The sequence below is a fragment of the Microplitis mediator genome, chromosome 2, assembly GCF_029852145.1.
Source record: "Microplitis mediator isolate UGA2020A chromosome 2, iyMicMedi2.1, whole genome shotgun sequence".
In the NCBI taxonomy this organism is placed as follows: Eukaryota; Metazoa; Arthropoda; class Insecta; order Hymenoptera; family Braconidae; genus Microplitis; species Microplitis mediator.
In genome coordinates this window covers 4,164,964-4,187,172 of record NC_079970.1, presented here as the reverse complement: position 1 = coordinate 4,187,172, position 22,209 = coordinate 4,164,964, and the positions used below count along the sequence as shown (strand labels likewise).

General features: G+C 29.5%; 3 protein-coding genes across 6 annotated transcripts in view; 1 reads left to right on the top strand and 2 right to left on the bottom strand.

Moving 5' to 3' along the window:
* Nucleotides 1–676: 676 nt before the first annotated feature.
* LOC130678465 (uncharacterized) lies at nt 677–9,130 on the bottom strand. Its single transcript, XM_057485678.1, has 2 exons — nt 6,704–9,130; nt 677–3,901 (listed from the first exon to the last, which is right to left on the bottom strand). The coding sequence occupies exons 1-2, from the start codon at nt 7,305–7,307 to the stop codon at nt 3,801–3,803; spliced, it is 705 nt and encodes a 234-aa protein (XP_057341661.1). The 5' UTR covers nt 7,308–9,130; the 3' UTR covers nt 677–3,800.
* A 3,771-nt stretch (nt 9,131–12,901) lies between these two features.
* On the bottom strand, nt 12,902–22,192 carry LOC130678464 (uncharacterized). Of its 4 annotated transcripts, none has more exons than XM_057485676.1 (3): nt 22,066–22,192; nt 13,789–13,977; nt 12,902–13,400 (listed from the first exon to the last, which is right to left on the bottom strand). In XM_057485676.1, the coding sequence occupies exons 2-3, from the start codon at nt 13,954–13,956 to the stop codon at nt 13,224–13,226; spliced, it is 345 nt and encodes a 114-aa protein (XP_057341659.1). In that variant the 5' UTR covers nt 13,957–13,977; nt 22,066–22,192; the 3' UTR covers nt 12,902–13,223. The 4 variants fall into 4 exon arrangements, with proteins under 4 accessions (XP_057341659.1, XP_057341658.1, XP_057341657.1 ...); XM_057485675.1 differs by lacking the exon at nt 22,066–22,192 and adding an exon at nt 14,986–15,127; XM_057485674.1 differs by lacking the exon at nt 22,066–22,192 and adding an exon at nt 14,532–14,862.
* Nucleotides 15,027–22,209, top strand: part of LOC130678461 (uncharacterized) — a 70,559-nt gene continuing 63,376 nt past the window's right edge. The window contains exon 1 of the mRNA XM_057485669.1: nt 15,027–15,166. The gene's annotated coding sequence lies outside the window, so the exon portion shown is untranslated. The remainder of the gene's footprint in view (nt 15,167–22,209) is intronic.

Below are 22,209 nucleotides of genomic sequence, written 5' to 3'. Positions count from 1 at the left end.
GCATTTAATACAGGATACGCTGTAGCGTTATCTAAAAATGTATATCCTGCGTCTTGAGTACGTCCTCATTTTCAATCTGCTTCTCAAGGTTAAATTTGACCGTTACGCCGCAAGATCGACCGCGTCTGCTCCTTATTCAGCTTCTACTTCTTACTCAATATAAGCTTCTGCTCCTTCTTCTTCTTCTTCTTCTTCTTCTTACATTACATTAGCAACCCCCAAAGGCATCGTAAGCCTAAAAAAGGTTCGCCTTTTATTTTCATTAATCTCCAGTATACTATTATAAGGTAGTGATCGATTCGCGAGCCCTTGCACACCTGCTAATGGAGATGTAAAAAAAAACTATCGAAAAATAAAAAAACAATAAATAATAATAATAATAATAAATAAAATAAAAAGGCCACTGTATAACACACTAGTAACATCCCCGTCCCAACTATCACGCACCTGCCGTCTCAATTTCCCCTTGACACGATCAAGAGAGATTGTTCTCCACAACCGACAGTACACCGCGAATTACCCACTTACAATACACCTAAAGATTAAGATAACTTTCCTGTATACGAAACATTTAACATTCAATTGTGCGTAGCAAATCTCTGCAAATTAATCTCCGTTATCTACCCCTACTTCTATACCTTAACAATAATTGGAACCGGGAAAATAAAAATACAAATTTATTTATTTTCAATAATTTTTTTTTTAATAATAATATTTTATTTTTTATAAACAATAGGATTCTATCTATTTTTTGTTAGTTACTCTATTTAGACTCTCTTAAAAACTAATTATTTATTTTTTTTTTTTAACTAAAATCAGTTTTATAAACTGTTGTGTTTCTTAAAGTAATTACGGTAATGTATGTCGTCAATGAGCTAAGAAATTTTTTAAAGATTACCAAAAAAATTAACGGGTGTTTATAATTATAATTTTGATATTTTATTATTTATATTTTTTACAATTATTTAATATGTCATTGAATTTTGCGGATAATTTTAAATAGAAAAATATTTTTTATACATAGAAAACACCCATGCACACATACATGCAGACATGATACTTGTATCATTTGAATTCTTAGTTTATTAATTTATATTTTATTTTTTATATGTATATATAAATGTATATATTTATATATATATATATATATTTATATAACAATTATTTATAAACTAATTTTATTAATGTTTACTGAGATCATACTAATACATCACAGGGTTACATTGATAACATTTTTTTTTTTAATTATATTGTTGCTATTTTTTAATAGTTTTTATAATTTTTTGTTCTTCTCAGTTTTTTTTTTTTAATTTCACGTAATAGTCACTCAAGGACAAACGAGTCTCTAAAGTTGTTGATTATACAGTCGAGGTATTTGGGTTAAAAAACAATTTCATTAATGTCAATCAAAATTACTAAAAAAAATTACCAAAGATTAATGGTATGTATATATAAATATATATATACTTATCTATATAATTATATATAGACTCAAAAATTAATTTAAATAGCTACAAAACCTCATTTATTTATATTTTATTAAAATTTTTATTTTGATTTTAAATTATCGCGAATTGTACTAGTTTATTTATCTCTATATATTTTTTAAATATAATTATATATCATATTAATTTTAAATTTAAATAACAAATAATTTCGATGCCTCAGTAAATGTGATAAATTTTTTTAAATTTTAATTTCGCGCCACTCAATATTTTTTTTGAATATCGGCCAAAAATAAATTCGAGTTAAAATAAAAATATGCTTTATATTTTATGAATATTAAAATATAAAAAAAAAATAGCTTTGTGTAACCACCAGTCGTATTTTTGGCTATAATCTCAAGACGAAAAAAAAATATAAGGGAAACATGTGAGTAGATTTGAATGGGTACGGATACAATGATAATAATAAGTGATAAGAACAGAGATGTGAGATGAACAAAAAAAAATATATATATATATTTAAAATAAAAAAAATATATAAGAGTAAAGGAAAAACATGATCATAGTGACGCTTAGTAAAAATTTATAATTTTTTTTTTAATTGTTACAATATAATGTGACTCTTAATAAGCGAAAATGTAAAATTTACATAGAAAAAAAAAAAAATTATATTTATATATAAGTATGTATATGTATTGATAATAATTATTTTTAGACAATAATTCAAAGCCAATGTGTGTATAAGTAGGACCGAAGGACAAATGATTTTTAAAATTTAAGTTTGTTAATTATTTTTTTTTTTTGTTAGCATTTCAACGGCGAGGTAACGAGGGAGGGTCCGCTTTGATTTACTCAGAATATAATAAATATATATATGAATTTAAAGTTAGATGTTATTTTAGTACGAAAAAATAATTTTTCAAGTAAAAATTATTGTCATTAATTTTAGACAATGAAAATATTTTTCATTCATTTTTTTTAATAAGGTACAAATAAGAATTAAAAAAAAAAAAAAAAATAAGCAAATTCGAGAGATTACGATTTGGCATCGGCTGTACCTTTTTTTTTGTTATTTTGTACAGGAGATCAATGCTTTTATTTTTGGGTAACGTAGTAAAGGCTATTTAAATGTCTTTTTTTTTAAATTATTACTCGACAACCGTTGACTTTCTTTTTACTTACAATAAAATAAACCCGTATACTTTTCATTCAAGCGTTTAAATTTAAATTAATTCAGGAAAAAATATCAAAGAATTTATTGGACCTGGAAAATAACGGATTTTAAATATCAGAAAAAAAAGAAAAAGTCAACTGTCAAATAGAAAAAAAAGACTTTAGAATACGTATACTCTTTAGCTTAATCTTAACAAAATAATTATCTAAACACTACATATCTTGTAGTTTGTAAAATGCGTCACGCTAAACATCTCTCTTTTTTTATGTTACTTTATTTTCTATCTTATTTTATTAAAGAAAATAAACAATAATAATATTAATAGTGATAGTAAAAATAAAATAAAAAAAATAATAATAACCAACAAAAAAAAAGACATACAATATAATAGTTATAAGTATATATATATTACAAATAAATTTCGATAATAAATTCTCCCATAATATTTTTTCTTACAATCAATAATTCTTATCCTTAAATTAGTAATTTATTAAATTTAATTAATTAATTAATTTTTTTTTCTCTTTTCAATAATAATCTCTTCTCGCTTCAGTTCCACGCGGCCCAATCAATTGTTTAGATGAATTTAAATTAAACAAAAAATAATAACCGATAAACCAACGTCGAGGAATTTAAAACAATGAATTTTCAACATAAAAAAAAAAATAAACAAACGTTTATCATAAATTTATAAATAATCATTTGATCCTTCACTCGATACCTATTAATAATCCTCTTGTATATCATTTGGTGGTTGAATGCGTCTCAGTAAAGTAAATCTTAAACGTGAATGGCACAGCCAAAGGATCTTACTTATAATAAATTTATTACTGATCCTCAATAAGTGGCACTCGTTAAACTTTTCACGCTCAGACAATTGATCAATTAATTAATTAATTATTATTACCATTATTTTTTTCATAACGTTTCAATATATCACTGGACGCAGGGACATAAACGCGTTCATTTAGCTTTTTAATCTAATGCTTTAAGATTCTAGTTAATTATAATAATATATATTTATATTTATACTTTAATTAAGCTACGAAACAAAAATAATCTATTGTAAGAAAAGTTGTTTAGTTGTTAATATTTTTTAGAGGCCACAATTGCAATAGACGTCGTCGCAGTCAGATGATAATTAAGAGGAAGACACGATCCAATGAAGATAAATAAAAAGTTTAGCTGCGTATCTGACCCGCGTTACGTGGCAATTTCTCTGGCGGCTCAATACTACTTTTCTTCGTGCTACTTGACGTACGTTTGCGGGTCTTCATGAAATCTGAAACAAATAAAATTAAATTCGTTAATTTACATTGAAATTTTTGCTGCACTGAACTGGTAATTATTCAATATTTTCATTTTTATTAAACATCTGCTTAATATTTTCCGATCTCAATAAATTATATCGATTGCGATGAATTTATAAATAAATTCGCTTGATTTTCCCTTTTGTGGTTGACAATGACATCTGGGAAAAATTTACTACCCTCCGATTCCGACCGTATGTCACACACGCGACTAAAATATAATAGGGTGTACTTGTATTGTCAAAAAAAAATACATAATAATAATAATGACAATGATTTCTATCCCTTTGGGAGACTGCACCCCTTTAAATTAATGCTTGATCTTGATCTTTCTCAATATGTCGATATATTTATTTTACCAGAGTAGTTTTATTTATTCACGTGCTGCTGAGTGAAATTTATAAAAATTTATAAAAATAAAAGGTATGGAAGTAAAAATATAAATTTGTGAAAAATAAATACACAATATTTTTTTTAAAAAATCACATGATTTGTTTTTGCGCTGATTAATAAACACTTGGAATATATTTAGATATTCAAAAATCCAAGGCCGAGTCGCGTGGAGGTCTTGATAATTTATCGAGTGTGAGTGAGTGGGCACACGTTCGCAAGAGAAACGATCCGCGATAGTTAAGGTTGGTCATGGATTTGTCTGATGGCGAAACAAATGCTATTTTTTATATTTATATTGTATGGTAAAATTTAGGCTTCTCAGCGTACAAGTCATCAGTAAAATAAATATATCGCTGATCAAAGCAAACGCCAACAAAATAATTCAATTTGCTCTGATTTAGAAGCATGAAAAAAAAAGTTAATTTTTTTTCCGTGCATTCTTTTGAAAAGTTTTTACCCAATGAACATGCGGGACACCTTAGAACAATAGTAGTAGTAGTAGTAATAATAAAACAAGTACAGCACCATATGGGTCACTTGAGTGTTAAATACTTGAACGAAGGCCATCGAACGGTTTTTTCTTCGATCTAAAGAATTTGCACATGCGGGCACTAAAGATGTTGCAATTAAAAAAAAAAATAAAAATAAATATGTATATATAGAAATAAAAATAATGAAATTTTGAATTTAAATCACAGCCTAATGACTGAATTTAAATAAATTAATAATCATAAATCAGTATAATTAAATTTAAAAGATCTGATAGAGGAAGAAGATAAATTTATCTTTCTAACGCAGCACATGTACACGAGTTCACATAAGTTCAAATCGAACCCTCTCAGCTAACCCTCGGATTTTTAAAAATAACTAGTATAGCGTGTAAATCCCCGGGTACATTATATGCGCACAGCTGATACCCCCATGCACGTGGGAGCGACAGCACGCGCGTCTCGTGGGGGTGAGTCAAGGGGGTCAGTTATAAACATACGCAGGGGTGCAAATAAGGGTGTGTTGGTTATGTACAAGGGTATATACATATATATACATAAGGCTTTTACCCTAAGTAACAGCTGACCGCTTTCTCATTAATAAAAGTACGTTACAAATAAGTTTTCCCTAACAAATATATAAATATAAATTATTTATTTTTCCTCATATATATATATAGATATAGTTTTGCCGTGACTATTTTAATATACGCTATTTTGTACATGAACGCGTATTAAATTAATCCCATAACTTTTTATTAAAATTTAAATTTCATGTATTTTTTTATGTATTGATTATCAATTTTTTGTTGCAGTTAAAAATAATAAAAAAAAAATGGATTTTAATGACATGAGAGTAATAAAATAAATATTATTTGAGTTCGCAACAACTAAGGGACTTTTGTCATGTCTCGAAATAGTAACGATGAGTGGGCGGACGGCGTTGTTCGTATGGACCCAATACTCGCGGGTTGAAACAACCGCAATAATATGAAGCTTGTAAATAATAGTTCGTTATGTGGTTTCAAACAACAAGACTATTTGAAACGTCAAATGGTAAGTTTTTTTTTTCTTTTAGACAAATGAAATATTTTTATTCAGTTATTGCGTTAGTGGTTGGGGTAAAAGAAATGCTGTAAGAATTGGTTGGATTGGTTGAAGTAAGTGGTGCACAAGTCGTCATGTCTCATTACATCAATTGTCGGGTCATAAACAAATGAATTTTTAATTCAATTCACCCGCCTAATTGACTTTGACCTACTGCCTTGTTTGATACTATCAAAACTCTTTTACAATTTACACTCGTTAAATATATCCATCAAGATTATTTAAAATTTTTTTTATTTAAATTAATCTACCGCCAGAGATTCGGTAATTTTTTGCTGCAGCAAAGATTCATTTAACGTTGGTTTTATTTTCCAAAAGAAAGAAATTTTTTAAACATAAACAGTCAGATATAATTGAGTATGTTATCATTTATTAGCTTCTCAAAAAATATTTGCAGCTCCAATTAAAATTTAAAACATAATTTCAGTAGTAAACTTTTTTTTTAATCTCTAAAAAAATAAAATGGGTTATTGTAGTCGATGTTTTTTATTTTTTTATCTAAAAAGTAAAAGTAGTTTTTTATCAACGCAAACGCAGTTGGCGGAAGTTTACCTCAGAATTTAAAATACCTGGCATACGATTGTTAATCAAGCTCGTATCGCGCGGAACACAGATATATAAATATATATATATATATACATATAATTTTATTTACGCTGCCAATGACATTGTTAATATTTAAACATACGTTCGTTTTTATACTTGATTAAACCGCCAGGTAATTAATATTTTCAATGAAAATAATAATAAATCGGAGCAGAATTTAAAAAAAATATAAAATCTTACCGGTGATACTCGATTGCTTCCTCGCAGTTACAGGCAAAACTGGCGTTGTCGGTTCTATGATTGGGCAGTGTTTCTTCCTGCATTCCCCGATGAATTCATCATCCGTTTCTCCAATTTCCGGTACCCTTGGCTCTTGCGGTGGTGTCCTTTCAGCTTTACCAGCTCTGTTCGCACCAGTATCCGTGTTCATTGGCGACAACGAGCTTGAACGTCTTGTCACCGATGATACACTACGTTCACTATTTTTTCTCGGTGTACCTGGGGCGTGTTTACGTAAATAAGGCATACCTCGGAGTGCATAGGGCTCGGGTACGACTTCTTCGTTGCTGAAAACTTCCCAGTCGTAACGCAAACTATTCCGCGGTAGTCCCAGACGGAAATCAAAGCCCCAGCGTTCAGCATCCAGTACAGATTGTGCTTTTAACTCACGTTCAACAAACGCCCGCGCAGCTTCATGATCAACTGGTCCAAATAAATCCCGTCTTACTTTTGCGAGATCAGCTCGACTTGGGACAACGCGACCAACACCACCACCACCTCCAACAGAACCACCTAATTTACGACTTTCAGTCATCATCGCAGGATTCATTACTCTCGCGCTCATTATTTTGCCTCTTGCTTATCACCAACCTCAGCTCGTCTTTTATTTATTATAAATAATAATAATAATAATAATAATAACAACTATTATTATTATTATGATAAAAGAAGAAAATCAAATAAAGTTATACTGTCTGAAGTTGTTTTTTAAAAACAACAAGATTAATTTATATAAATATATAAAAAAATTGAAGTCACCGGTTTATAATTTCAAATATCCCGCGTGGCACCATTGGCGTTTAAGCGACGGAGAAATCGTGTGGCTCAACAATACTACAAGAGCGTCAAAAAATTTGTTGGCGCGATATACCGCGGCCTCAAGAAGCACGAGGACAGTTTTCCTGGAATCTCTGGGGCCGAGTGATATACACACACACGTTATGTACACCAGCACCACCAATCGGTCCACTAACACACCAATATATTATGAGGCGTGTTCTCTCTCGGTAACACACACTCACACACGAACCCACACACACGGCCTTCCTTCCAGTGGCCTCAGGCGTACAGTCAGTCGATGCGCGCGCAACTTTTTAAAAACTTGGCAACCGCGCACTCCCTGTCTCTTGGTACGTTTCGAACGAGTTTCTGACGTCGTACTTCGTCAATACACATATATATACACATTTATATCTACACACATATATATATATTTATATATACATATATAAATGTATACGAAAACCCAAGTCGTTTCGAAGGCGGGAGAAAACTATCACGTTCTCTTGTTGCTTCTCAACACAAAATTTATTCAAATTTTCACACAAAATATTAAAATAACTCCACGTTATTTATTTTATAAAATTTATTTCACTTAAATGTACGTGACAAACGTTGCAAGTTAATTTTTCAGATAAAAATAATTCTTTCAACTCCATACACAATTTTTATATTTTAAATCTTCTTCAAAGTAATTTTACTTTATTTTATTATTTCACATCAACGTTATTTATTTATTTTTAAATTATTGATACAATTATTATTATTGTATTTATTACACAATTACATACTCGATAATAACACACACAGTTGTCTGTTTCCGAAACTTATAATCCTCTTGGCAACGCCGTGTAGCGGCTCGAGAAGAGAACGGCGTCGAGCCCGCTCAACAAAACTTTTAATAAATCCGGCAACGCTGGACTGGACGCACTTGCGTATGTGTAGGTGATGGAGAATGGGTTGGGATATGTACGTGTTCGAAAACGAAACGCTAGAAGCGGGAGTCTCGTTCACATACACCAGACTATTTTATTCACCAACTAAAACTTATTTGTTTGAATTTATTTTAAATACAATCCTCACATCTATTGATTTTTTTTATTATTAATATCAATAATAATAATTATTATTATTTTGAATTTTAATTAACAATAATAACTGTACCGCAATTCAAATCCATTTGAATAATCACAATTGTTACTATCCAAGCACGTTAGATTGCACAATGCCCGTGACACAAAATTTAAATGGTCCTTTCAGGCAGTACGTTATTTAAATTTACCGGGGTTTGAAAAAGAGCTCGGTGATGAGTAAAGGAAGATGCTGGCCTGGACCAGACACTTATAAATTGTTTCCCGCGTTTATTTTTGGAGCACGTTGGTAGCAGGTGACACACTTAAACACACAATACAACACGGTAACGAAAATTAAAACATACGACCGCGTGCGTATTGTTTGTTAAACCAACGGTATTTTGAATACTTAACAAAGTAATTTAACAAGACGATTGCGCAGTAAGATAATATAATTTTTTTTAAAAACAATCAATTACGGAGCGCGTAGTAGCGTTCTGTAAGTGAAAAGCGCTCTCTAGCGACTGATACGAGTCTTGTTTGTTGCAAGCGTCCAAGCTCCTGATTCGCTTCGGGTCCACTCGGGTAAACTCGATTATTCTCGATGGCCCTCGACTATTTCCGTTTGAATTTTAGTTTCTGCGCACGCGCGAGATCCCCACTTTTGAACTCATTTGATTTCGTTGTCTCTCGGTCGTCGTCGCTGTAACCGCCATTTCGAACGTCCCGCTGTGTATACTTGACTCTGCCAAAGCACATGAGTATGAGAGATTCATTTACATGTATATATATATATAGATATATAGATATGTATTCTATTGTATACTGTACAGAAAGATGAAAAGAAACAACCACGATTATTCTCGCGTGCTCTCGATGCTTGTAATCATGCTGAGAGAAAGACAGACTCTTAAAAAATATAATATAATATATATATACGATGAGAAAAAGACATGAAAACGATATTATATTTTTTTATGGCATCATAAAATCTTATGCATTTGCCTGGTCCACCATTTTTTTGCTATCATTTAAATTTAAATAATTTATTTTTTCGAGATGACTGAGGTAATAAAAATTTTTTTTTTATATTTATTTAGTAAATTTTTTTTTTTTTATGGGATAATTACTATCCCGTCATAATTATTTTAATATCTTCATTGGCAGTATGGCCACTGGATACGAATATCGATAAAAACATAATGTAAATATTAATGACAACAATGATAATGATAACGCTGATAATTCAATAGCACAATAAATTAATAACTTGATAACAATTATTATTTTTAATTGTAATTGTGGACAAAGAAAATATTTTGGTGTTAAATCATAATTAGAAATAGAAAATTAATTAACGCTATTTTTTTTTAATTTAAATTTAAAAAACGCTTACTTATAATACAAACAGATCATTCTCCTCTTGTTTTTAAAAAGCAAACATGATTTCATAATCAACTCAGACTAAACAACAATTCAGATAATTATTTTTTTTTCGTCTTACTCCAGCTCTGCTTTAAATTTATAATCTTTACCGTTGAACCTTTAAATCCGCGATTAAAATTATTTCGTACATTAAATATATATTTAAATATTTTTTATTCATATTTATCAACAAAAACACTGAATTGCTCAATCAGTGCACTCTTTAATTTGCATTTCTCCATTTGAAAGTTATCTTGCCCACTTGACTTTGATATCAATTATAACTTTACTTAATTATACATAATTCTTAGTTTAAATTTAAAAAATTCATCGTAAATTATAATATTCGTATTATTATTGAATAAATATGAAAAATAATTATATAGATCAAGTTATTTATATAAAATTTATCAGTTAAGTCATCATACAGAAGTTAAAATTGTAAAACTCAGCAATGTAACAATTAATGTTTGCAGATTATTTTTCATTGATAATAATCAATTTACTCTGTTGCCATAACTGATATAAAAGTATATTATGTTTATAAATATACATATATATGATGGCGGGAAAGTAGATCTCGTGACCGCGCATCTTAGTCTTCTTTGTACTTTAATTTTAGTTACACTGATAAAATATAATAAGTCTTATTATTCTTATTTACTATATATATATATGTATATATTGTTTGTACTTAATGATACATGCAGCGATAGACATATATATGTACATATTGTATTGTGATCGTGAAAAACTCTTGTGGAGTATACCGTAGATAAATGAGCATGCATGTGAGCAATCGTAGCTACAATGTATGAGTATGAGTATGAGCACATACTATCTCTGTACGTAATAAAAAAATATAACGTGTAGTTGTAATGTATAAAGCCGATGCGAGTTAAAGCCTGCTAGATTCTTTCGTTCCTCTTCTTATTCTTCTTCTCGTGATGCTCGATCCCAATCGCGGTGTGCGGGGGCGGTTTTTTTTTTTTCAATAGACGGCAGCAGTATCGTACAGCGGGAAAATTCAAATTTGTATTTAAATAAATTGTTGTTATTAATGAAATTTGAAAAAATTTTATTTGAATTTTTTTGGCGGGTTGTTTAAAAAAAAAAAAAAAACGGAAGCACCTGCATTTGTATTTGATGAACTCGGTGGGAACGTTATCAAATAAAACTCAGGAGAAGTATAACAGTTAAATATAACACGGAGGCTGTAATTCATGATATAAATTAATCTTGTGTGGTTTTATAACGGGCTCAAGGTAGAGAGAAAAAACAAACTAAATAAATAAATAAATGAGAACTCGGTTAAAAGCACGTACGCTTTCGCTTTTAATCGACATTAAATTATTATCCGTTTACTTTTACTATTTATAGTCATGTTTAAACAATAAAAATTAATAGATAAAAGCAAATCCTTATCGATAGACCTGTTTCTCAACTAATGAAACCTGTTTCAAATAATTTTATCACACGTGTCTTACGTGGGCTGGAATAATTTACTTTTCACGGTCAATTTAAATGTCGGTAACTCGGGCACTGGTTTTGCTGGTTTGCTTTTTAGAAAAATACAAATGAATTTTACTTTTTCTGCGGACAATAAGCGCCAGAATAAATGCATAAATCTTTGAATAATCTTTTGTTGTAACAGAGCTTTTATTTAGACTCCAGAGCCCATGATTGTAATACTTCCGTGGGAATTAACGAGAACGGAAGTGCAACTCGTGGTGGCGGTAAAATCCTTAGTATTTATAATCATAACCCACAGAAATCTTAAGACGTTAAGATTTATTTTTATTTTTTATTACGTATGTACCACAAAACCAGGTGCATTGGTTTCATTTTACCGGGTCTTAAAATAAATCCGTAATAAAATATCGTGTACTTATCACTGGATTAAATTTAATAAAATAATTATGAGTTCATTGGCCTAGTTTTGTCGGATTATTTAGAATTTCCAGACAATTTCTACAGATTTTCTATAGACTTTCCATCGAGATGACTGATGGATGACCGATAGATTACTGACTGAAAACTGACAAATAACCAATTTCAAGTAGTAAAAGTTTACAAGCATAAATATCATTGGCCTTGTAAGCTTTAGGTGAACCTTCAGACGTCACTGTCCATCTTACGGCTTTAAATAAATTATATTATTATTAATTAGAATTTTTTATTATGAGAAATTAGGGTTTATGCCAGGTTTTTGACAGTTATCTGGTCGAATATGTCCGCATGTGTTCTGAAAGAGTCGGAATTAATAACATTGAGTTAAATTGAAATAATTTAAAAAATATATATATAAATAAATAAATTGTAACAATAAAATACGGGTAGAATTTTACTGTAAGAAGTTTTAACGATTGACCTTCATTGACCCTGAGGTAGAGATCTTGAGAATAAAAAAAATGTGTTGATGTTACGAAATGTTTAGAGTTTTTAAGATATGACGATTGTACGTTTAAGTGTAGAGATGTTGTGTCGAGATGAAAAAAGAATAAGTAAGCGAGAGTATAACGACAGATGTGTTTAGTTGTACCGTAGTATAATGTCACATCACGGGTTACGTATCGTAGTAAACTGGGTCGTACCCACACAACTTTGAATACGATTAAAATTTTCTTATGCGTTTAGAGTTTATTTTACTCACTAAACTCTCTCCTGTTCTTATAATAAAAAAATTATTTATCATAAACTCTTCTACGCTATATTACACGCATTAATTTATGAGGAAAAACACGCGGCTCTTTTTTTCTGTAGTAACCGTTAAATCTCCGACGGTCGTGACGAAACATCGTGACCTGGAATTAAATCCTATAAGAAATTTTCATGTGAAATAACAACAAGGTTTTTTTTTTTTTGAATAAATAAAAAAATCTTTTTTATATTTATTAAAAATCATTTAATTGCATTCCATAAAATAAATATATAATTGATTATATGCCATTATAATTTTATAAAATATCACTTTAGCATTTTTAAAATTTATCAGTAACTTAAAAAATTGCAGCAGACTAGAATTGTTTATTCCAATTATTTACAAAAAATTTTATCTAATTGCTTCTATTGTACTCGACAATGATAAATTATTGATTACAGTATTTAGTCCGATTTAAAATTTAGCTTCCGGCGACATAAAAGTAGACCAGCGATCAACGACATCAACTTTCAAGAAACAATAATAAATATTATCAGTCTGATTAGTGATTATTATTATCTATTTTTTCTTCTTGTAAATTATCTCTATTTTCACTATGGGAATTTCCCAATTCCGTAGCTGGCGTACGGTCTGAAAATTCTTCATCTATTTTTACCCATTCCCATTGACCGGTTAACGGTTCACCTTTTTCGAAATCAAAATTCCATCGTTCTTTAGCCTACCAATTAAATTACAAGTTTAACTCAACATTAAATCCACAATCATTTTTATTAATATTCTTACACTGTAAAAAATCGGGAATGAATACGGCCTCTATTTAAATCCGAAATTTACTCCGTCACTCAAAATTCCGGAGTCAAAAAAAATCACCCAGCATACGGAGTAAATAGGGAGTTTGTTTTTCCAGATGAATGATTTTGGAGTGATCTAGATTTTATTTAAATCCACATTCACTCCGATTCGGAGTTTTAATATTAAATTTAACCCCTTTGGAGTTAATTTTACCCCAAGGGAATTAAATACACTCATTTACTCCGGATTTAATCCGCGTTTACTCCACAATTTTTTTACAGTGCATTATTTAAAACTTTAAAAATAATATTTACCTCAAATCGTGTCTCTTCAATTAATCTATTAGCCAAATTATCATCATTACCCTGAGTAGTCTTATTGTCTTCATCACTATCATCCTCATTATCATCAGCAAATAATTTTCTCCTCACACTTTGTAATTTTGGATTATCGTTATTTTTATTGCACTTGTCCCCTTCCATTGCTGAGCCAATTGAATTCTCCTAAACATAAATAAATAAATAAAATAATAAAACAACAATATTTATATAAATATTTAAGATAAAATAGCATCATAAGAGTACATTATTATCAAGGTTGTGACCAGTAACAGAGCACACTTGCGTTGTGTGTGTAAATATTACGACTTGGTACGTGCCATATCAGACAGTACGACGCCAAAGTCAAGTATAAAAGAAATATATAACCAGCACTTACACACACATATATTAATACATGTAAAGAAAAAAGACAACGGGTTTTGTTTGTTTAATTTGGAGCTAAAGCTATTGATATTCTCATAACTGTATTAACGGATGTTTAATTTATTTAATTTCTCATTTAAATAATTATCACTTATCACTAGTATTTTAGCAAACCATTTTTTAAATTCAAAGACAATAAATTCATTTGTAGTTTAACTCAAAATATGTTAAATTTATAAATTTATATTTTTTGTTTTAAATAATACGCGTACATATTTTTTGTTGATAAGCCGGTTCTTTTGTGTAACACCGAGACATTTAAACGACTAAAAAAAAAAATATAAATAACTTACTCTTCCAAGTATTTCCTCCAGTCTTTGCGAATAATTGAGGTCGCGGATGATTCATCAGGTGCACTCGGCAACAGACTCGCGTTATTAAACGCTAGCAAAATTTATTTATTTAATTCATCAGCTCAGCTCTAGTCTACTCTACTTAACGTAACTTTAGTTTTAAGTAAAACTTATATTATTGCCACGACTTTGTCATGGCAAAAGACAAATCAATAATTTTTATTGGCCGCTGAGAGGGTGAGCAACCCCTGCACAGATAATATACAAGGGGATTTTACTATGCGTGCGCAAGAAATGTTGTCAGTACTGTTTTTGTCCGTTTCTACTGCGTTTGCGTCATCCACTCGGGATTTAAATTTACCAACACACATAAATTTATGATATTTAATGCATGAATTATTTTTTTAGCAATTTAAATTATAAATTACATGATAAATAAATAATTGAAACGAACCTTTGGCAAAATAAATATTTTTTTTAATTTATTTTTAGTTACAGAGTTGATGGACAGTCATTGCGGTCAACACACGATAAATGTTGTTATTAATATCACATTTTATTAAATATATATATATATTGTGGAGAAAAGATAGCCGTGGTATCTCGTGCGGAGGCTGAAATACAACTGACAGAAGGTAAGTCTATAGTTAAATAGTATACAGTCACTTGCATGTCGATGCAATTGCAGGCTAGTAACGACTAGCCTAGATATCCGCACACAAACTGCAGTGGTATTAGAGAGTACACATTATACATGCAGACTTCTATGGAGAAACGATCGAGTTATACTCCACAGTCACATGTGTACCGTTAACATCCTGTCTCATTACATTATCATACTCTGGTGCATGATTTTATACTCAGGTTCTCAGCCGAATATTTTTAAAATACACGAAAAAACGTTGACTTGACAGTCATTGAAACCACGAATTTAAATAAATTTAAAAAAATTTTTAAACTTATATATTTATCATACGATTGAGTTGCTATATTTTTTTGTTTTTAAAACAGAGCCACCTGTTAAATAAATTGAACTAAAAATAAAAATTTTTTTCGGTTTGAAGTTAATCGCTTTGGTTGATGTATAACGTAAACGAAATTTTTCATGTGCATGCTCGTGTAGTATATAGACACGATACGATGGGATGAACGACCGCGTAATAAGATTCTCGACTAACGGCTACTCCCGTATGCACCAAAGGATGAATCTTATGGACGGATCCGGTTGTGCTGAGAATAAGACAGATAGAAAAAATAACAATAAAATATGGATTTTTATAGGGATTTGAAAATTGCGAGATATTGTCATTTTTTTTGGCTCAACTTACATTCAAAAATTTATTGACGAATTTTTTTTTTTTTTTTAGAGGTTTTTTATTTTTATTATTATATTTTTTTTTATTAATATTTTTTAAAGTCAATCACTGTGCACCTGACTGTAGTGAGAAGTACGACATAAAGAAATTCTCACAGAGTATACACCGCATCCACAACGTTGTGGTGTATTATATGTTACTGTACGTTTATAAATATACCACAAGTCATTTGTTGATGGATACTTTGTATCTTTGTGATGAATCTGATACTAATAATAATAATAATAATGATAATAATCATATCGATATAATTATATGTATGTGGGAGAGTGCTTGCGGAAATAGGACACCCAATTTTTTTTTTTCTCTGAAAATTCTTTCAAATCGTAATTATTTTTGAACAGGGAATATACCGAACTTATTTTTTGAAAATTATTCAAAAATAATTTATTTTGATATTTGTATTTTTAAATTGTCGTACAAATCATAAATTTCTCACTTCAATTTCTATGCGAATCATGAATTTTTAGAAATTTCGTTAAAAAATATGGGGGATAAATTATTTTTCTTTTTAAAAAAGTCCGATTTTGTCCAAAAAAAATTTTTTTTAATAAAAGTGTCTTTCCTATACATACATATAAATTTATGTCATGGTAATTAAAAAATACGTTTTTTATTTTTTTATTTTCAATATATTTCTCAGACGAAAAAAAATATATCGTGACCATGAAAAATAAATATTTAAAATTGTTTCGTCGGTTCATAAGTCACCAAAACAATGATTTCTCATTTTTTAATTAAAACTGTCAAAACAAATTTTTTAATACGGTTAAAATAAAATTTACATAAATTTTATAGAAAGTATTACAAATGAAAAATAAAACTTTGATGTTATCACTAGAATTCTATAAAAAAAATTAATATTAATATGAATCAATGAAAACGTTTTTTTATCACGAATTTAATTAAATAAATAAATAAATTTACGTTGCGATGAATTTTATAGTGCATCATATGTAAAATGCAGAATCAATTACAATAATATCTAGTGATGATCGTTCTTTTTCCACTTGGCAACGGAAGTAAACGTGAGAATCCTTGACCGCAAAGCGCAGTCTCTTACTTCATAGTATCGTTAACCGAGCGTAACTTTTTCGTGCAAACAACAATAAGACTTCAAATCGCCTGCTTCCTATTTTCAAACTTTTATTTATCAACTTTCAATCAATCAAACTGTCCTATATGGTACCGTCACTTATTATCCAAATACATTTTATCCGATAGACAAAATATCCCCGGACTAAATACTCGATAGATAAAATATCCCCGACAAAATATCTTATAATATAAATAATTTTCATATAAATAGTACTGTACCCTTTTATCAGAAATCTTTAATAGAGTAGAGGTATCGTTTTTGGCCACTTTAGGGCCAGTTTTGGACACTTGAAAAATTAAAATTAAATAATTTGTAAAAGACCCAATAACATAATTAATTTTTTAATATGTTTAGAGATACTTCTATCCAACTATTAAAATGCAAATTTTATTTTACACTTTTTTATTAATTAAAATATAGGATTAAATGTCCAAAAATGGAGCAGTGGCCACAAATGGTACCTCTTTGCACATAAAATTTGCACATAAAATTTGAGTGGATATTAAAAATAGATCAACACATATGCTTGAAATCGTACTGTGCCCTTTTTTCACAGATTTTGGGCGGGTATTATTTTGGAAATAGGTCAACACATATGCTTGGAATGGTACGGTACCCGTTTATCGAAAACCATTTATTATTTTTTCACTTAAAATATATTTTTCTGAATAAGATTTGTCGACTGGATGTTTTTTCACGAATTTTCGTCTATTGAATATTTAGTCCGGGGATATTTTGTCTATCGGGTAATTTGTATTCGGATATTTTATCCGCGAACTACAAGTCGTGCTACCGTCCTATTTATGTCCTTTAAAAAAAATCTATCACTAAATTAACTTTTTATAAATCATAAGTCATAAAAATGCATGAGAAAATTTTTTTAAAATTTATTTTTAACGACTTTCAGTCCAATTATTTCTCATAGTATTCGATGTTCAGAGTTTTTATTTTTTTTTTTTTTTAACTTAATATTAATTTTCATAAAATTTCTAACCCTTTGGCCATCGACTGTTGTCTATATAATTTAATAAATAAGAACAGGAAACAAATATAATTTTTTCAGAATTATTTTCGCGTGGGTAATAACAAGCGCATTAGTTCTCGCGCTTTACTTCTCTAATTGCAATGTATTCTATTATTGTATAATGTAATGTACCCGGGGGAAAAGTATATATACATGTAAGGACAGTCATAAATATTCAACTTGTAAATTGGTATCTATATAATAATACAAATATAAATATAAATATAAATGTAAGATGCAATTATTCATACGTCTTCGACGAGTGTAATGCACGCTCTGGTGTGTTAAATTACGAAGTACATTACTGCTGTCTTTTAACTAAAATTTATTTATAAATATTCAAAGATAAATCTTTCAAGGTTTAAATCATTAAAATATCATTAGCGAAAAAAAATATTTTTAATTATTCATAAAACGAAAGTTTATTTTTTTTTTTTAAGCAAAAATTTAAAATAAAAAATTACACTTTTTTATTTACCGTAGATTTAAAAAATCTCTATGATTAAATGACTGTCAAGTGCAACGAATAATTTTAGTGAATGAATAGTTTATTCATTTATTCCTTTTCACAAGGCGTGACGATTAAAAAATAAGTCCACGTGTAGTCTGTTGAGTGTTAAAACTCTTCCTTGTCGTTAGTATAATGTGCAATGTATATAAGTAATGTAATATAATGTAATGTGTAATATATAATAAGAGAGACGTAGACATGTGGTTGGTGAATCTGGGGCCAACTGTTCCTTCCTGCTACTCCATCAACCTTGAAATATATTCTCAAGGAAATCTCAACGGACATATTCACGATTTTTTTATATTTATCACCAATATCTTCATTTTCAGTTGAAAAAAAAAGCCGTAAAAAATTATACGATCTTATCTTCAGGGAATTTTTTCCCGGCTTCTTATCTCTGTCAATTACTCGAGTATTGTGGCGAAAAATTTAGTTGAAAATTATCTGATTCGGTTGACAATCAATCCGTTATTTTTTTGCTAAAAAAATCAACAAAGGAATTCGTTAACGATTTAAATTTTTCGTATTCGTCTTCGCTGTTCCCCTGGGTTTAAAAAAGTCCGCGGACCCTTCGTCGTTTCCTTGACTTGAGCCACTTCCTGTCGTACGCCCAGCGGCCCGAGCTCAAGGGATGTTTTTTTGAGTGCATATGTGTACACAGTAATGAGAGAGACAGGAAGGAAAATTATATTCGGGTGTCAAAGTTTAAATTTTCGTACCACGTTAGTTCTGTCAAGAGCCGGATATTTATTACACATGTTTATATTAGTTCTGTCACTAAAAATTTTTACATCTTTATTGTATTTAATTTACCATAGAAATCATGGGTTAAATATTATTTGAGCTCTGATATATATCAGATATATAAAAACTGCGGCAAGTTTTAAATACAATAGAGACATTGATTTAAATTATCGTTAAATATTTTTGCAAAACCCATTACGACCTCGTACATTTGATGTGATATTGCGCGAGGTCAGGGTATAAACGAGAACACAGTAGACCGCTTTATATTTAACTGATTGGATTAAATTACTTAGGACATATTTAATTTATGTTATTTATAAAACATATTTTTCTTTTTATTTTGATAATTTTAGTCGGGGAAATAATTCCACAAATAAGCAGAAAAAATTCTTAATGAACTTAAATTGTATGGCGAGTAAGCATAAATATGTTACAAAAAAATATATATATATATGTATACATATATTTAGTGCATAGTAATGTATAGACTGGAGTGTAAAACAGCAACAAAAATACCAGAGTAAAAAAAAGTATTGCGGTAAATTTCTTGTTGAACTTTCAAGGTGATATTTAACTGATGGTAGTAAAGAGATCGCGAAGGGAATATGGGAATTGCGAATTGCGAAGGGAAAAAAAATGAACATTTGTGAAGAAACGTTTTCTGAGAAAAATGATCTCTGTAGGCGTTTACTGCACGAGTTCCGTCGTTTCATGAGCCAAGTACATTGTAGCAAGAGCATTTTACCGCTCTCGTGATGATGAAAATTACTCGGCGAACTGCTTAAACCTTCTCCGAGGTTTTGCGACCTCGAGGATACATCGCTTAGGGCACCATACCAACAAATGACCAAATCATCCGGCTTAAAGTACTCAACGTGATTATATACGTCTGTGGCTTCGCCTTTCACTGTGTTATTTTAAATTTTACGAATATGTTTATGTTTTCATTTATTATAACCTGCTGAAAGGAACTAACGTACTAGTGGGTATATAGAGCTAAGTCAACTTAAATTAATGCTTTTAAAATTTTTATCTTTCGTTAAAAAATATTTAAGTGTAGACTGCTAGAGGCTGGCTCTTAAACTTCACGCTAGTGCATGACTATCAACATGCTCTCACAGAAACGATAAAACTTTATTGTCTCTGTTTAGAAATAATTATGGATAAATATATTCATTTCGTTTCACTTGTGATTTTTCTGGTATCAAGACAAAGTTTTAGTTTTTAAATCGAATAGTTCATTAAAACTTTCTCCTTATTTTTTACATCATGTTGGGAAAGAAAGTAAAAGGGAACAAAGGAGGACTTGACATTTTTTTTTATAAAACATTTAAATTTTCGTGGCTTGTGTGCATGAATTAATTTTATAGTAAAAAAATTTTTAGATGCTCTACTTAATTTGACCTGAAAAATTTTTCTGATTCTTTTTTTTCAATTGAATAATTGACTTAGTATTTGTAAATGTTTCACAAATTAGGGCTTTGGTTTTTTTTCTTAATTTTTTGTCTGACTAAATTATATAGGGTGACTGAGACCGTAAATGAACGCTAAGCTGTGAATGGACGGTCATTTTTCAAAATTTTATGTAGAAGGATGCAACAAAATTAGACCAAGTTCTGAAAGCTGTCAATCAAACAGCTACGAATTATTTTCTATGTGATTGTGATTAAAATCTAGGCCGTGTTTATTCACTAGATCGATCGCCCTATAAACACTTGAATAAATAATTCTTCCAAAAAATTAATTTATATACGCGTTTTAAAAATCGAAACTGTTTTGCTCTGACTTAAAATTTTACATTTTCGTACTTATGATGATCAATAACTTTTATTTTTTATTTTTATTTTAAAAATATTGAATTCCAATTGTAAGAAATTGAAAACGAAATGAATAAGTTATATGAGTAACAAAATCTGAAAGGATGCTTGTGGAAAAGCAACTTCCGTTTGTGGTACTCGCGGAAGTCAGTCTGACAAAAGGATCCTCGTGATGTAATATACACCAACGTGTATACATATATGTATATAGATATATACGCATGTACTCTGTAGTCTGTCGCGAAAAGAAACCGCGTGTATCCTGGTCACAAATGCGGGCACATTCATGACCAGGGTCGAGGCTCAAACAATAGACCTCTGAGAATATAATAAGTGTACGGCTTTAAATTTCATGCTTATAGAAATTTGAGAAAAATTATTACACAGCGTTAAGTATTTTTTTTTTTAAATATTATTCTACAAGTACAGTATCGAGAACTTAAAAAGCCTTGAGCTGTTTTGTCTCTGACGATATTAAAAAATATCTGTTGTATGACTGGAAAATAATTATTTTATTGTCATTAACTAACAATCAATTGCGCGGTGTACGTGACTTTTTACATTTTTAAATAAATATTTTTTTTCTCGTCTTATCTCGAAATATTGTTAGTTTTCTACTAATTATCATAGATTAGTCTAAAAAAAAAAAAAAAAATTATGAATATCTAAATTCAACGCTTACATAATTGACCTTTTAAACACAACTACAAATGATTAATGAAATTTTTGAATTTGAAAAAAAATTTTCTAATAAATTTTCATTCATTATTTCTTTCTTACCCTTTTTTAAAAATGATAATAATAATTTTCTTAAAATTTAAAAGAAAGTAATGAATTATTTAAAAAATATATACATCACAGTGAATACATATATTTAAAAAAAAAAAATATTAGAAAAAAAAATAAAAGACACCACGCGCACTTGATTAGATTAAAGATAAACGTTATAAAGTACAGTACCTGTCTTTTAACACGTTTTCTTGTGGACTCGCATAATATGTGTGCTGTTTAATCTACGATATTCCACACGAGTCTGTGCGCGCATGCCCATATTGCAAACTGCATTATTTTTTTCCCCCACCGTTAATTCGCAACGGATTAGAC

Excerpts from the sequence above, each read along its gene's own strand:
- LOC130678464 (XM_057485676.1), bottom strand. The coding sequence starts at position 13,956 with ATGGAAGGGGACAAGTGCAATAAAAATAACGATAATCCAAAATTACAA. Across the intron at positions 13,401-13,788 it reads TTGAAGAGACACGATTTGAG|GCTAAAGAACGATGGAATTT; the intron begins GTAAATATTATT and ends TTTAATTGGTAG.
- LOC130678465 (XM_057485678.1), bottom strand. The coding sequence starts at position 7,307 with ATGAGCGCGAGAGTAATGAATCCTGCGATGATGACTGAAAGTCGTAAA. Across the intron at positions 3,902-6,703 it reads GAAGCAATCGAGTATCACCG|ATTTCATGAAGACCCGCAAA; the intron begins GTAAGATTTTAT and ends TATTTGTTTCAG.